Raw genomic sequence first — 17,869 nt, 5'->3', positions numbered from 1 at the left:
GGAACCTACCAGATGTACTAGCTGCTGCTGGTTTGATCACCCCTTTCTCCCCACAAACTCCTGAGCCATTTCACTTGCTGGAAGCCCTGGCTTAGCTATGTTTGTGCAGAGGCTTTTTGTTTGTTTGTTGTATGTAGGTACTCTCTTAACTTGCAGGATTCTTCACCTGGTCATATGGTGTTTTTAATACATATGGTGTATTTAAATGAAGTCTTCTCTGATTTGAAATACCACTGAGAAATACAGATTTGCTAGGAACCTTAACATGTACATTAAGATGTACATTTTGTAGGTATATGTGGGGATAGCACTGTTAATCGAAACCCTGTATTATAATACATATGATGTGTAAAGCAGTCACTTCTATACCAGGAATAGGAGTGAGAAAGTACATAACTAACTGCCTAGAGAAGATGGCTAACTGTATATTGTGGATGTAATTGAATATAGCATCTTGCCCTCGAAAGATATATCCAAAGGATTTGCTTTATAAGAAAGGAGAACTAGACAGGGGAAAAAAAGAAACACAACTCTGTCCATCAAAGTAGAATTTTCCATGTAGAATCCAACAAACCTAATCCATCACTGATTCCTCTCTTAACGAAAGCAAGTCTTAACTTCACATTTTGACTCACATGATGTCCTTTGATGTTACGTGTTGTTGGAAAACTGATGCATGAATGTCCTCTCTGTTCAAACTGTTTCTAATATACAGTTTCCTTGTCCAGTGTTCTTTCAATAAGGGTACCTAGTCCTTTGAGGATACTTGTCCGAATGATGCAAATAAAGGTGTGGATTATTTTTTGATCTATTTACAAAAAAATATACTACAACATCCTATCTACCACAGCTACTGTGATGAAGAGGACAATGTGACTCTTATTTTTTGGACAAAATGGAACATGAAGTTTAAGTCATAGGAAGTAATACATAGATACAACATAGACTTAGTCCCCCACTGAGATATTTTTCCTTGTGAGGTGACAATTTTAAAGGTTTTGAGCTGGAAAACCTTCTGATCTAAGACTGTCCCTGCCCACTTCCACCTTACCCTAACCGCAAAGGCGTCCCCCCAATAAATTAATATTAACAAATATATATCTCTTTAAGATGAGTTTCTATCTCAATCAATTGTGTCTCTCCAGTACCAAAAAAAAAAAAATAGTGTTAAGAAAATAGAAACTTGGGAAAATGCATATTACTATTATAAAAATCTCAGAAGGCACAGGCAAGAGAATTGCACTGGCCCATTAAGTAGTCAAAACCCACTGGATCCTTCTGGCAAAGGATCAGGGCACAAAAGACCCATGTGTTGAAAGAACGGCCCTACCTTGAACTTCTAAGACTACCCTCTGCGGGAAGCAAGGAGCAAGAAAGAGTTATGAAATTGCTCAGCTTCCGTGGACTCCATTTGGACATAGGTAGTGCGTTTGCTTTTGAACTCTCACGCTTCCATCTCAGTCTCTGGGGTACCTACTTCCCTTGTTATCCGTGAACTTTTCCTGGTAGACACTGTCGGGTCCTGTGTTAATAAGACACATTGTAAGGAGAAAACACAGTTCCCAAGCCAAGAAGGTGAGAGCTACTCTTTTCTAGGGCCCTTGTAAATCTTTGGGAGCCCAGCATCTTCAGTGACAGAACAAAGGCAATACAGTTGTACATTCTTTTTTTTTCCCATTCCACCAAAAAATTTAAAAAAATGTTGTTGATGGGTTCATGTTCAACGACATTCCTCTTAAGAGAAGCCATGGAATATTTCCTCCTTTCAAGCAGAGGCTTTAGAACTTGATTCCTGTTGCTCCCTGAGCAACATTCTAAATAGAACCCCACTGTTTGGCCACGGCCAGGATTAGCTTGAACGGTACCTATTATTGAAAGGGAGTCTGTATTTGCAGTAATACAGAGAATGCCAGTTTAGAAATGAGCCTGATTGCATGGTTCATTTTGTTCTCCTTTGTAGAGCCAGGCCGCGGCCCACTACAAAGGCACGAAACATGCCAAGAAGCTCAAAGCACTGGAAGCCATGAAAAATAAGCAGAAATCTGTCACTGCCAAGGACAGCGCAAAGACTACCTTCACCTCCATCACTACCAATACCATCAATACCAGCTCTGACAAAACAGGTTAAGCCACGATCTCTGTTGTGTTGTTGTCGGTCCTCATTCTTGTGGTTTGGGGGCTTCTTCACGTGTCTAACTCTGTCTGTTACGGATGTTCCTGCCACCTCAATTCATGCTCGATCCATCTTTCTGTGGAATGGTAAATGCTTCCCCCTCATTTTTCCACTACCCTGGAGAGATGGAGGGCATCACCAGTAACATTGTAGATTTTGCATCTGAAACAGTCCTGTGGCTGTTTCAGAGGAAAACAGGAGTCAGAAAGACATGTGAAGCCCTGTCCCCAATCACCTTTTTGGAGAAGTGAACCTTTTGCAGTGTGTATTGTTTACATCTTGTATGCAGCACCTTTCCCTATAATGGCATGGCAGATTTGATTTACCTACGAGTCCACAGCAGAGTATGCCAAATGAATTGAGAAGGCCCCCATAAGGGCATTATTACTGACAGGTCTTAATCTCATAAATCCCAAACATTGCATTGTTCGAAGTGGTGGCTCTGTGAATCTGGGCTTGTTATGCCTGGGTAACCTTCCCTCTGCATGAGCAGGTAAGTGTTATTGAGACCAATTATTCTTTTTAACAGAGTCTTTACAGTGAAATAATGGCCTCTCAATGGTCCCTTGGGATAGTCCCGCAAAAAACCCAGTTTATTCACAGCAAAGGAAGCCAGTGGGATTTGCCTAAGCTGGCATTTATAAAATATGAGACCACCAGTCCTCTAGACTTCCAGAAAAGGGAATCCTGTGTGATTCACGGATGTACCTTGAATCACTCACTTTCTGAGAAGGCAACGCCTGGTCCATGTCAGTAGTTTTCCAGTCCCTGCAAATAGCAATGGGCAGGAAGCATTTATGTTATCATCAATGGCAATGTCTTAACTAGGAAAGGCTCTTCTGGCCATGACTGATGAAGCTATAAAATCAACAGTGAACCAATACAACAGATTAAAGCAACTTGGAGTTCCCGTTGTGGCTCAGTGGTTAATGAAACCGAATAGTATCCACGAGGACATGGGTTCCATCCATGGCCTCACTTAGTGGGTTAAGGATCCAGCATTGCCATGAGCTGTGGTGTAGGTCACAGAGGCAGCTCGGATCCAGCATTGCTGTGGCTGTGGCATAGGCCATTAGCTGTAGCTCTGATTGGACCCCTACCCTGGGAACCTCCATATGCCATGAGTGAGGCCCTAAAAAGATGATAAATAAATAAATAGCAACTTTATTACACAGGGTACACCCATGAGACATACACCTAATCCTCAAAGGGTCTGGAGAGATGCTTGCTCCCATGTGCATCTGTGAGGGATAACAATATTCTGAGTTCCCACAGCACACTATATATGCTTATTGCATCTGGGTATCATTGGTAGATGTGAAACTCTGTATTGATACCCAGGAACCCTACATACGCTCTGAGACTGAGTGCTCTGTCACCTTGGTACCCTGGCACCAAGGTGTAGGTACCATGGTGTAGGTACCATGGAAAACATGGTGTAGGTACCATGGAAAACCTATGTTGGCTGCATTTTCTCTCACCCCTTTGATTCTCTGATTCATCCAATTTTATGTCACAACTTATGAGGGGGGAAAAAAAAAAACCTTGTCACTTTTGTTTCTTTGGTATCCAGAACAAGAGCAGAATTTTACCATCTTATTGATTTAGATGTAAAACCTTGTGGGGAAAACGTTATACTGTTTTCTACCTTATTTGAAAATTTACTACTTTATTTGGGGGTGGGGGCTATAAGGGGATTAGCAGTAATGAAGCAAGTGAGTATAATTTTTGCTCCTAGATTTTGGGGCACAAGTTGGGATCCCTAAAGCCATACTCATGATACCTGTTAGACTTGCAAAAAGATAGTAGGTAGGAAGAATAAAGAAGTGAATTTGACCAAAAGGGTTTTATATAAAGAGATGAGTTTGATGTAAAGTTCTTGCTCGTTCCCAACATTTCTACTCCTAGACTTCTTTTTTTTCAATACTGGCTATTTGGTTTACCTTGACTTCTCTTTAAAATGCAAAAAAAAGGTCCCCTTTACATGGAGAATGTACATCATTTGAAAATATGTATGTACATGGTTGGCAGAGCTGCTAACTGGGCTTAAAGAAAGGCTCCCTGAGTATCATCTCTGTTACATAAATGAGTTAGGAATACACACCTCCACCCTTGCCTAAGAGATTGGAGTGGAAAGGAGATCAGTCGTCAATGCTCTTTCCTCTTGGGGGATGAATGAAAATGAGTTAGTCTTGAGCTGTGGAAGGGAGCCTCCATAAAAGAGACAGCTCCCATGGTGGTGCCAGACTCACCTACTGGTTGGAATGGTATTGAAATGCTAAAGTGCCCTGTCTAGCTGGAGCTAGAGAAAATTCCAGAAGGACGGAGGGAGAAAAAAGTGTGCAACATTAGAACAAATATCCTAAAGCCAAAGGAAGAAAGTCATGGGACTCTGGAAAGGCATTGCCTCCCTGATCTGTGGGACCTCTACCCACAAAGACACGGGTCATACAGGTTGAAAAACTTAGGATTCCAGCACACCTAAGTCAGATTCTATCCTTAAAAGATTTCTGCAAACCTACCTATGAGAAGTAGCCCAAGAAAGCTCCGAAAATGTCATAGTCTTTTATCCCATTTGTATTTCAGTATAAATCAGAGATACCTATGCTAACAAATTGGAGTTTTCTTAAAGCATCACTTGTCCTTTTTATTATGGCCTGTGTCCTCATATACTGATTAGGAATGAGTACAGCTCTGAAAACAGGATTGGGTCTCTGAGCTAGTTTCTTTCTTTCTTTCTTTCTTTCTTTCTTTCTTTCTTTCTTTCTTTCTTTCTTTCTTTCTTTCTTTCTTTCTTTCTTTCTTTCTTTCTTTCTTTTTTAATTTTCATTGAAGTGTAGTTGATTTATATTGTTGTCTGAGCTAGTTTCTTTCTTTCTTTTCTTTTTTGTTTGTCGTTTTAGGGTCGCCCCTATGGCATATGGAGGTTCCCAGGCTAGGTGCCAAATCGGAGCTGCGGAGCTATAGTCTCTGGCCTATGCCACAGCCGCAGCAATGATGGATCCTTAATCTGGTGAGAGAGGCCAGGGATCGAACCTGCGTCCTCATGGATACTAGTCAGATTTTTTCCACTAAGCCATGATGGGAACTTCTGAGCTAGTTTCTTTTTTGTTTTTTGTTTTTTTTTCTTTTGTCTTTTTAGGGCCGCACCCATGGCATGCGGAGGCTCCCAGGCTAGGGGTTTAATCGGAGCTGTTGCCAACGGCCTACACCATAGCCACAGCAACAGGGGATCTGAGCTGCGTCTGCGACCTACACCACAGCTCACGGCAACACCAGATCCTTAACCCACTGAGCGAGGCCAGGGATCAAACCCGTAACCTCATGGTTCCTAGTTGGATTTGTTTTCTGCTGTGCCATGATGGGAACTCCTGAGCTAATTTCTTAAAAGAGTTACATACTTGGAGACAGAAGGAGAGAGAGAGAAGATTGTCTTTTTTAATAATAAAAAATGATAAAAAATAATAGAAAAATATAGTATAATATATAAAAATATATAATATATATAATATAAATAATATAATACGTAATATAAAAAATAATAAAAAATTGTAATGCCCAAAGTTGTTTTGTGATTTGTGGACTTATCCATGCTTAAAAGGTATAGATACATAGAATCACTGTTACTAATTTTACCAAGTCATTCTTAATAAGAATTCTACATACATATATGCATATATATATATATATATATATATATTATGCTAGTTGCCTTTAAAAATACTGAGTTTACAATGACTTGGTAGATAAGAACCTTAAGAGAAAGTTGAACAACAATAGTTAAAAGAAAATAAAAGCAAAAAGTGGTGAGGACTTGAATTTAAACATTGTTTTGGAGGTTTTCTTGAGATTCTTTAAAATACAAGAAATAGAATACTCATTTAAAAAGTTATTGCAAATCTACTTATAAAAAGACAGTTTAGACAAACGATTCCTTTTAAATCCCTAAATCATATATTAGAGGTTTTAATTGCTGCCCTAGGCTAACAAATATGTCTGCCTGACCCATGGGCAAAGCAGTTAGTTATTAACTTCATGATCTTGAAATTCTTTTCCCTTTAGTCTGCATGCTAGAGTGGTGAGCAATAGATGACATTCAGTGATCAACCACCAGCTGCTCACAGAAAGCCCCATTGCCCTGTCAAGAGTCAAAAAGTCACTCCCTAACATTAGTACATAATTTTAGTTCTTACAATTTTATGAAGAGTTTTAGATTGTTTAATTTACTCAAAGAACAGTTTACAGGCTTAAGTAATGTTTTTCAAAATATTTTGAACACTCAAAATTGTTGATATAGGCGGGTGATTGCTACTCGGTACAGAAAATTTCATCGGGCAAATATTTCCAAAGGTGACTACAATAATTTTGTTTGACCTAGCAAGGTTTTTTTTTTAGTTTTTTTTTTTAAGTGAAATATAGTTGATTTACAATGTTGTGTTAGTTTCAGGTATATAGCAAAGTGATTCATACATACATGTATATATATATATATATATTAATAGTAATCAATTGTTATTTCCCCAATACATTTTTTTCTACTGTACAGCATGGTGACCCAGTTACACATACATGTATACATTCTTTTTTCTCACATTATTATGCTCCATCTTAAGTGACTAGACATAGCTCCCAGTGCTGCACAGCAGGATCTCATTGCTAATCCATTCCAAAGACTATTACATGTATATATATATATTTTTTCAGATTCTTTTTCGTTATAGTTTATTCCAAGACATTGAACCTAGCTCCTTGTGCTATACAGTAGCTATTTTATATATAGTAATGTGTATCTGTTAATCCCAAGCTCCAAATTTATCCCTCCCCTCATTTTTTTAAATGCAGATTTTTTTAATACAGAAAAAGTTACAGCAAAAATTAAGAAATTATGCTTAAAATAACTTGGCAAATACAACTTAGTTGACGTTTTTCTTCTGTGAAATGACAAATTCACAGTTGTTGGATTAAGTCTTGTGCAAAGTTATCCTCTGGTCTTTCTTCAGTTTCCCTTTCTGGACAACTTTGTAAGTCAGGTTAGGTTAGGTTATACTACAGTAATAAATAACTGCCAACTTGTGGTGGCGACTTTCATAGCGCTAATTATCTCTCTCATATACTACATAGAAGTGGGATTTTTTTTTCCCCCATTTTAATTTAATTACAGGGCCAGGCTAATGAAGCAGTCACTAGCTGGACATTACCAATTCTATGGAAAAGGGAAAAATAAGGGCGTGAATCAATAAACTTCAAGGCTTTTTTTTTTTGGTGTTTTTTTTTGGGGGGGTCTTTTTGTCTCTTTAGGGATGCACCCGTGCAATAGGCTTTAAAACTTTTTAATGGAAGTGACATATAATTTTTCTCTCACTTTCATTGGTGAGTCACCTGGTCAAACCTGATTATAAGGGGCAGGAAATCTTCAGGGAAGAGGAGCAGATATTAGTGAGCAGTAAAAGACCACATCCCGTATGGCTTCCACAATCCCTGTGTTAGAGTCTTAGCATTCCACATCTCACCTCATTCTTCTCCTAAAATCTGACCTGATTTTTATGGCTTATTGGTCACTTATTTGGATGGTTTGTCAGCACTTTCTTTGGTGGTTTCAAAATAAAACAAAATAAAATAAGCCTAACTTTGACTACCATCCCCAACCTTCTCTCCACTCAATCTTTCAAGTTTTATTTCCTGTCCTGCAGCTCATGAACCTGACACCTGACACCTTCTAGTTGTCTCAGCCTCTTCTCCCTGTTTCAGTCCACATTATCTATTCAGTTGTGGGGAGCCATTCCCCTCACATTCCCAGAAAACATCTTTCACTCTTTCAGACATGGTTTCTCCCCATCTCCTGGCCTCAGGGGTCTCTGTCTTACCCTTACAATTGCCCTAGCCTCCACTCAAGTCAACTCCCTCCATTCTGGCCCCTTGACAACTATATCCTTCATTCTACTTGCATTTATTCCAGACAGTGCAAAATTCACAGCACTAACCTGCTCAGAAACCTTCCATGTACCTTTATCCTGAACCCATGTTCCCCCGTGGTTTAACAACCTACCTTTCCAAATAGTTCTTTTGTAGCTCACCTACAATAATATTCACCAGTAGAGACATGATCTGTTTACCCCCACCCCTCATCTTTGTTTCTTTACAGTTCTTCTCAGTTTCTCTGTTAAAGAAATATCATTTTTTTCTTCTTCCTCCTGCCTATGAAGTCCCATAAGAATTCATACCTTCCTAACTACCCTAATCTATTCTTGCTCAAAGATGAATTTTATGTCTTTAGCTTTTCCCATTGCTAGATGACATGCTCGTTTAGAGTAGATTCTTGCATAATCTTTTTATTTTTGCTTTACAGAGTGCTTTTTTAATTTTATTTTTTTCGTTTTTTAAAGTTTTATTGAAGTAGTGTTGATTTACAATGTTGTGATAATTTCTGCTTTACAACAAAGCAATTCAGTTATACAAGTACACAGATCTGTTCTCTTTCAGATTCTTTTCCTGCATAGATTATCACAGAATATTGGGTAGTATTCTCTATGCTATATAGTAGGTCCCCATTGGCCAATTATTCTGTGTATCTCAGTGTGCATATGCCAATCCCAAACCCCCAGCCTGTGCTTTTTATAAGTAGTTGTAAAACCCACAGTCAGTTTTGTGTTTTTGTTCTTGAATTAAAGCAAAACAAACCTTTAGACTTTTTTAAATTTGTAAATAGCTGGTTCTGTGAAAGAGCAACAGTTCTTAATCCAAGGAATTCTGAGATATTGCTCGTTAAATTTCAGAGTTGCAGGTTTTCATAAAGGTCATCAAATCTAACCCCTGATGTCTGTTTGTTGTTTGTTTGTTTTATATGAGCTTCTCCAGTTGCACGGATAAAAGAAGACTTGACATTTCTAATGTCCCTTCAGTGACAATCAATCAGGAGTTAATTAGCTTATTGAGAGTGCAGATTTACCTTAGTCATCTACTTGGTAAGACCTGAGACCATCTCCCTGGTTCTATTACATAATTCTTTTTATCAAGTGTCAGTGAATTGCAAATATATTCATTAGATAAAGCTACTACATTACAATTTAAATTTGCACTTTTCACCCTTATGATTCAGTATCCTCTGTATCTATCTTCCCCTCACTTTTTCTTTTTTTGAAATTCAAAATTATAATCCAGAGATGTTGTACTCACCTGTCTCAGAGGTGCCAAGGGTGAAATACTTTTGCATCTATTGTTGAAAAGATCTGTGAATGCAAAGGAGAATTTATTTATTCTGGATTAATAATTGATTTTAAATGTTTACTAGAATTCAAATCATTTGTAATTAAGAATAATGGAGACTTTTCTAATGATAAAGAAAATACCCAATGTAAAATGAGAGCCAGTGACTACAAACAAAGACATTAGGAAACACAGCCTCTTTGGGAAAGTCAGTCAGTATTACAAGGTCACAGAGTCTGAGGTCTCCTTTCCTGACCTTCAGCCTCTTAAGCAAGCTGTTTACATCAAGCCCAGTGCCAGGCAAAGCTAGGCACACACTTTTTCTCCTTTCCTTGTAGGTAGAAGCAAAATCATGAGAATGGTGACCTAGAAAGAAGGGTAGAAAAAGAAACAAACAGTCCATTGTCATTGCAAAATAGACATACTGTTTTCAGTGGAGGACAAGTGGGAATTAGCTTTGTTTCTGTTTTCATAAGAAAGATAGGAGAAGTTTGTTTTTCTTGACAAAAGCTTCCAACAAAGGTCCCAAAAGTTGAAAATTATAACGAAGTACAAGATGAGCTTGACATCAAAGAGCCATGCATCTTTGAAATTGTGTTATACACTTGTGTATATAATATACAAGATATATATATAAGATATCATATAATATATTCCATTATATATTAGAATGGCATATATTATATGATATCTTATTATATAAGTATTTTACACACATTTATTTATATGCAAAGAGTCTGTCTTAATAACTATTCCTGAAATACCTCACTACACCAGGACTTCATAATCAGCACTGTACATTTTCTTCAAGAAGAGAAACTCATGCTTTTGTGGCTTATGACTCCATAGCTCTGCTGACCTTTCATAGATAATATGAAGTTGTTTGAAAAAGGACACATTTCTATCAGCACTTAGAGATCCAGTGTAGTGATGTACAAATGCCCTCCTTGGAGGAGTAGAAAGAAACTATGTTGGCTTTCAGGGTCTTTCTCTTCTGCATTCTCCCCAACAAAGACTCCTGCGGACAGTCCGTACTGCAACAAAGGACTCATTGCAAGCATCTTGGCACAGGAGTTGAAGCACCATTGTGATACCATTGAGGCCTTAAGTGTTTTTTTTTTTTTTTTCCTTTTCATAGTTCTGGCTCATGACATGCTTCAGATTGGTCAAGGAAGGAGACTTTATTAAGTGTTCCCTTCTCAAGATGTGTGATAAGTGCCAGCAGAGTGTGCTGGTGGCAGATCTCTAGAGAGATTTAAAAAGAGAAGGAAAATTCAGAAAGGAGAGGGGGAAAAAACCCTCCTAACACTTATTTGAATGTTGTGGTTCCTGAGTCTTTGTATATGAATCAGTGATGACAAATTGTACATTAGGGGTGATGTGGAAATCACAAAAAATATTCTGTCCAGTTCTTTTTGTGCATGAAGAAATCAAGATGAACGGGATTTTGTGGATAAAAGTATAGCCCCAGCTGCATTGCATCAACCCACTCCTTGAATCAGAGAATTTCACCAAAAAAATTCATCTGGACAGGAGCATGTTGTCTTCCTAAACATAATGAATGAGTGAAGCAATGAGAGCCAGAATGTCCTAAAGGACCTGTCATCTGTCCATGGTCAGTGGCTGGGGTATGATGTGCAAGACAGGAGGGAAATTAAGACTAAATTGACAAGCTGGTATATAATTTATGTTATGGCTTGAAGCAACAGGAGCCCTGACTTGTGAGAGAGAGAGAATGTGTGTGTTTGTGTGTGTGTGTGTGTGTGTGTATCTGTCTGTATACACTCCATGTATGTGACTTTCTTCCTTGACCAGAAATATCAAATCTATAAAATAAATGACAAGCTAAAACACCTAACCAGTATCCATGCAATACCAGACATCTGGATGAATTTTGAAAATTAAATTAAAACTCCCAGTGGCTTTGTCTACAGCTGTCACACTTCTGGAAACATCTGTGTCAATGTATGCATTTGTGTGTGTTTTCTTAACTAATGGAGGTTTTTTTCGCCCCACTATTTTTGTATTCTTAGGAATTGAGTAGACGTAAGTTTATATAATGATAAAATATTTCAACCGCAAAATAATAATCCTTAATGTTAGACTCTTACCACTAACAAAAAAGTTCAACAGTGATTAAATACAATAGAACATGAAATATGCACCTGTAAAAAACACTTGGACCATTGTAGAACTTTGTCTCCAAAGTGGAAGGGTTTGCTATCTCATGGTAATAAACATGAAACAAATTTGAAACAAAACATGTTAAGAGCCAAGGGCACATTTCTTGTAGTCAGGAGACATAAAGCTTCTACTGAATTCTTAGTAAAACACAAACTGAGATATTTACAGTAAAAATTGCCACTGCACTTATGTTCTATGAATTCAAATCTTAAACATGGCATCAGGATTGGAGAGGAGGGGGGCACTGACCCTCTGTTTCTAGCATCCCTCCACATCTCTCCTGAGCTCCAGTCTGACAAAATCACCGGAGGACTCAGAGCAAGGGATAGACATTCTTTGCTAGGAAAAGTCTTCTCTTATATGGCATCCCATAATGATACACAGAGGATGCACATGCCATGTGCCAATGACACTTGCATGGATGTACACAAAGGTGTACAAATAGATTCACGTTCTTTGCCTGCCTGAGTCCCACTTCCAGTCTTCTTTGTAAGCTCTGTCCAAGCACCTTTTGAAATTATGTATCTTCCTACTTGGCAACCCCATCAAATTTTCACCTCCTTGGAGTTCCCGTCGTGGCGCAATGGTTAACGAATCCGACTAGGAACCATGAGGTTGCATGTTCGATGTCTGCCCTTGCTCAGTGGGTTAACAATCCAGCGTTGCCGTGAGCTGTGGTGTAGGTGGCGGACGCAGCTCGGATCCCATGTTGCTGTGGCTCTGGCATAGGCTGGCAGCTACAGCTCCGATTAGACCCCTAGTCTGGGAACCTCCATATGCCACGGGAGTGGCCCAAGAAATGGCAAAAAGACAAAAAAAAAAAATTTCACCTCCTTGATGGAGCATATACACCTTTATCCCATACGTCTTTTTCCCAACCACTAGCAGTTTTACATTAGAACTATCAATAGACAATGATGTATTCATTTTATTTTCAGGACTAGCATCCTAAGAGTTCTTATAACAATAAAAATGAACAAAATCCCAGAATATATAGTCACAATTTCAATGCATATAGTCAATACATTTTACTAATTGAACTCTATTTGAACTACTTTATAATACAAATCAAAAATATTAACCAGTGCAACTCAGAACTTGAATGTACAGCCCCTGATTTGAGCGTTTCCCAGAGATGGCATAAAATTAAGTTGCTATTTTAATTATCATAATTGCATTCAGATTCATCATTAAATTACTCTGCTACTTCTGTTTCTAATGAGAGTTAAGAACATTTTAAAAAGCTGTATTGAGTTAGAATGAGTGACGATGTACTAACCAAGTTGTGTCACTGGTATTGAGTTTAATTTGGGGACAGAGAGCATATTTAACTCCATGGGGTAGAGTCTTTGCCTCACGACAGTGTTCTTCTTTGCTTTCCTTTTGCAGTGACTCAGTTTATGGGCAGCCTTGACTACATTTTACACTTATGTGATTGCTCAAGTCAGTCACCCTCAGACGAACAGTGGCTGTCTGGCCAAGCTCCAAGATGAAGGTCAAGATGCAGAATGTGTAGCAGTCATGATACTTACCCATTTGGACCTTGTTTGATTTTTTGCCCAGCTTTCTGTTTTCTTGCCAACTCTTTAGTAGAATTAAGTAAAACCAGGAAAAAAAAAAAAAAATTCCTTTTTTACACACTGCCCAGGAAGTAGAACTGATGCAAAATAAAACCTTTCCCATCCTTCTATGAACTGGTCAGAGATGTGAGCCTCTGAGTGTGGAACTCTAGGTAATTTATTTGTTCTTTTATCCATCTGTTCATTTGCATCCACTCATTCCTCTGCAAGTACTTTTGCAATATATAAGATACTACAGAGATGAAAAGTAAGGTACAGAATAAGAATTCTACCCACAGGGTGTCTTCAGTTCTTTGGAAATAAAAAATAAACCCAAAATATAACCCAGGGTAGGTGATGATTAGTCAGGAGAAAATAGATATAGGGCAATGAAATTCCAGAGCAATTGGAGTGACCCTTTCATGGGGGGGAGGTAGACGTTAACAGATATTACTAACCATGTGCTGAACTTAATGTCAAGGTTGTGTAATTCCTAAAATAATTCCTTAGATGAAATGTTTCATTTAAACATTTAGGATGTCCTCAGTATTTGCTCCTGTCCTCTCATAGACCCTTTTTAGTGAAGGGACAAGAACCAAAGGCTAAAACATCTTTATCCATTCCTCTGATGATAGACACTTAGATTGCTTCTGTATATAGTGCTGCTCTGAGTATTAGAGAGCATGTATCTTTTCAAATTAAAGTTTTTTTTCTGGATAGGAGTGGGCTTGCTGGGTCATATGGTAGTCCTATGCTTAGTTTTGTAAGGAACCTCCATACTGTTCTCCATATGGGAATCACTAACATGTGGTATCTAATAGAACATTGATACAAATGAACTTAAAGAACAGAAGCAGAGTCAAAGATTTTGAAATTAAACATGGTTACCAGTGGGATAATCTAGTGCTTCTTTTACAAAATTGGTCCATCCTTGACACTTCAGCCTCGCCACTAATCCATGCCTTTTGGTCTACCTTTCATATGCCCCCTTTTTAATATCCTAATTTAGATTAAAGTTTTCAAAACATTTGAAAATGAACCCCTTCCTCTTGCTATGCCCTTCTGCCACATCCTTTCAAATGACTCTGCCCAATTCCAGATTGTTCTCTAGCAGGCTCTCTGCCTCAGATTCCATTGCTTCTATTCCTTACTTTGTTCTCAACACTAATTTTTTTCTGCTAAGGGGCTCTAAATAGTTTTAAAGGGTCCCAGAAGTCTTTGACTCTACTTTGAGGTTATAAGATGGATTGCCATATTGAGCATCTTTTCATGTGCTTTTTTGACCATCTGTATGTATTCTTTGCCAAACGGGGGGGGTGGGGTGGATAAATTAGTGGGTTGAGATTGATACACACTACTATATATGAAATAGGTAACAAGATAATATGAAGCACAGGGAAATCCACTCAATACTGTGTAATAACTTATATGGGAAAAGAATCTGAAAAGGGATGGATATATGTGTATATATAACTGATTCACTTTGCTGTACATCTGAAACTAATATATTTTTAAAATTTTTTAAGTAAATAAATAAAGTACAGCCAATGTTGAGGAACTAAAAAGGCTAAAATTCTATGCTTGAGGCTAGTGAAGTTTATGGGAGAATCTAGGTCTTAAGTTGCAGATAAAGAAGCCAGGTTCTGGAGTTCCTGTCGTGGCACAGAGACATGAATCCGACTAGGAACCATGAGGTTGCGGGTTCAATCCCTGGCCTCGCTCAGCGGGTTAAGGATCTGGCGTTGCTGTGAGCTGTGGTATAGGCCAGCAACTGTAGCTCTGATTCGACCCATAGCCTGGGAACCTCCATATGCCGTGAGTGCAGCCCTCAACAGACAAAAGACAGAAAGAAAAGAAAAGAAAAATAAAAAAGAAACCAGGTTCTGAGTGGAATAACTTGACGGAGGTCAACACATTTGTAAGAGGTAGAGCTAGGATTTGAACTGAGTTCTGATTCCTTCAGCCTTGTTATTTCTTCCTAGGCAGCTAAGTCCCTAATCCTGAACTTGGTCCTTGCTAGCACTACCCCTGTTTGGGTTGCTACTTGATTTCACCTTGATATTGGTTTGTTTGTTTGTTGTTTTAATTATTTTAATTAAAAAAATTTTTATTATTATTTCCCCAATACAGTTTGTTTTTTTTTCTACAGTACAGCATGGTGACCCAGTTACATATACATGTATACATTCTTTTTTCTCACATTACCAGGCTCCATCATAAGTGACTAGACATAGTTCCCAGTGCTACTTTGCTACTTGATATTGTTAAGTTACCCAGGACAGTTTCTCTTATTTTGCAAAACCATCTAACAGTCCTGAGAGTACTGCTGAAATACTTCTCTTTGCCTATCAGACCTTGGACCTGTTAAAAGATTCTGATGTGTGTATCTGCCCATTTAAGTTTGTCCCTTCTTTATTGGATTTTACCTGCATGGAGGCTGCTAAGAGAAGATAAAGTAAGGGCCAAAGCTTTTTGGGTTTTTTGTTTGTTTGTTTTTTGTCTTTTTAGGGCCTCACCTGCAGCATATGGAGGTGCTCAGGCTAGGGGTTGAATCGGAGCTGTAGCCACCAGCCTGCACCACAGCCATAGCAACGCAGGATCCGAGCCGCATCTATGACCTACACCACAGCACAGCAACACCGGATCCTTAACTCACTGAGTGAGACCAGGAATCAAACTCATGTCCTCGTGGATACTAGTCAGGTTTGTTAACCACTAAGCCACAACAGGAACTCCCCAGGACTTTTTGTTGATCTCCATTTTTTTTTTAATGAAAATTGTGGTGTTATTTTTACTATTTTGCCAGACAGAAAAAGCTTCTTTTATATTAGAAAGTAATATTTTTGATCTCTCTGTGTAAAGTATATGGTAGTTAATTTAGAAGCTGCAGGTGAAACCATCTCAACCTTGGTTTTCCTGTCTCTGCTGATTTTGTGATGCTATCTAGACAATACATAATTCTCTGGAAGACCAGAATTCAGGCCTTAAATACAAAAGGAGGAGTTCTCTTGTGGTGCACTGTGCAGTGGGTTAAGGATCTGGTGCTGTCACTATAGTGGCTTGGGTCACTGCTGTGGCTCAGGTTTGATCCCTGACACAGAAACTTCTACATGCCATGGATGCAGCCCCCCACCCCCCAAAAAAGAACCAAAAAAAAAAAAGGTCTGGATTTTTTTTTTTTGGCAGTCAGATGTTAATTTTTCCAAATGAATATACAAAATTATGAAATAAAGATAATACAAGATTACCTACAGCAATAGGATTAAGGTCTGGCAGGACGTGTATTATCTTCTAGGAATTTCCTCTTTAGAAAGTACTTTAATTCTTCCAGGCAACTAAAGCGATATTTAGTGCAGTATTTTTGGTAATTGAAAATCCAGTAACAGAGAGGATTGATTCAGGGCCCACAGATGCAATCTTTTTCCTGTATTACTAAGACCTTTTAAATCAGTATATAGTGATATTTAAAAATAAGATAATGTAGCTTAAAGTTTAAGGTCATAAATAGCTTGCTTTATTAAGCTGGCAATTTCCTAAACAGGAGAAACAGTGTAGTTTTTATTTAGATAGTTTTTAAATTTTCAATATGTCATCATATTCATTTCCAAGTTGTTAATATCCCGTTTTAAGGAATTTCCTTTGCAGAAGACTATCAGAAATGAGACAGGAATCATAATTATATCCCTGTGTGTAAAAACATTTCATAAATCTCTTCCAAATATTTTGGAAAAAACATGTTATTGATGTAGTATCTGTCTTTTAGTTATTTCCAGGTACTAGTACATGTTAACTTTTGTGTCCTAGGAAGCAGGAAAAGTAGTCATCACCCTAAAAGATGAATGGATCTTAAAAAGACTTGTGACACAGTAGGTTAAAACCAATTTCGTACTTCAAAGTAATCCAAGATTTTAACCAGATTATGTGTCTTTGTGTTAGAAACCACTGTTCTGATAGCTGTACTTAGAACAGTGCTAGAATAATTTACTTGTCATGGCTGTCAAATTCGAGTATTTCTGTCCACTATTGGTCCCTTTATTCAGAAGGGTAAAGGTGACATCTTTCATCAAACTCGCAATTAACGGAGGAGGATAAGATAGGTTTTTTTGACTTGTATCTTGCAGAAGTTTAATTTTAATTTTTTATAATGTAAAGTGTAATGAAGGAGAGAGACCAAGTGGGACTTGATTGGCAAAGTGATTTTTTTTCAGGTAGAACACATTTAGAATCCATAAAGAAGGCCCATTCAGTTTGTGGGTACTTTGTTATCAGATTAATTCAGTTTAGATGTTGGTTTTTAAGAATATTTGCCTTTATTTAAAAACCTGAGAGAGTCTTTGTTTTATCTTCATCAAAATCCCATCTGCTATAAACTTCTGCCCAGTCAGGAGTGGCCAGTATTATCAGTTATCTTCTTATTCCAGGAAGAAAAATAAAACCAGAACCAGTCCTACTTACTGGTTTGGTCAACGCACAGAATTATTTTGAGATACCTCAACTCAGACCTAATCCAACATTAGCATTGTGAAAACCACATATCTGGCTATTTAGGATCTCTATGGTGGTTTTTTGTTTGTTTGTTTGTTTGGCTGCACGTAAGGCATGTAGAAGTTTCTAGACCAGGGAGTGAACCCATACCACAGCAGTGATTGGAGGCACAGCAGTGAAAATGCCAAATCCTTAACCAGTAGGCCACCAGGGAACTCCCTGTGGTGTGTTTTAATTTAATAGAAGCTTTACCCAAATGTTTGAG

The 17,869-nt window shown here is 38.1% G+C and overlaps 1 protein-coding gene across 1 annotated transcript in view; it reads left to right on the top strand.

Moving 5' to 3' along the window:
• ZNF385D (zinc finger protein 385D) overlaps window positions 1-17,869 on the top strand; it is a 330,406-nt gene that overhangs the window by 236,695 nt on the left and 75,842 nt on the right. The window contains exon 4 of the mRNA XM_047769116.1: window positions 1,961-2,123. Within this exon, the coding sequence (XP_047625072.1) occupies window positions 1,961-2,123 (163 nt within the window). The remainder of the gene's footprint in view (window positions 1-1,960; window positions 2,124-17,869) is intronic.

Source organism: Phacochoerus africanus, chromosome 1 (assembly GCF_016906955.1).
Source record: "Phacochoerus africanus isolate WHEZ1 chromosome 1, ROS_Pafr_v1, whole genome shotgun sequence".
In the NCBI taxonomy this organism is placed as follows: Eukaryota; Metazoa; Chordata; class Mammalia; order Artiodactyla; family Suidae; genus Phacochoerus; species Phacochoerus africanus.
Note: the sequence above shows the minus strand (reverse complement) of the source record. Positions and strands in the feature narration are given on the sequence as shown.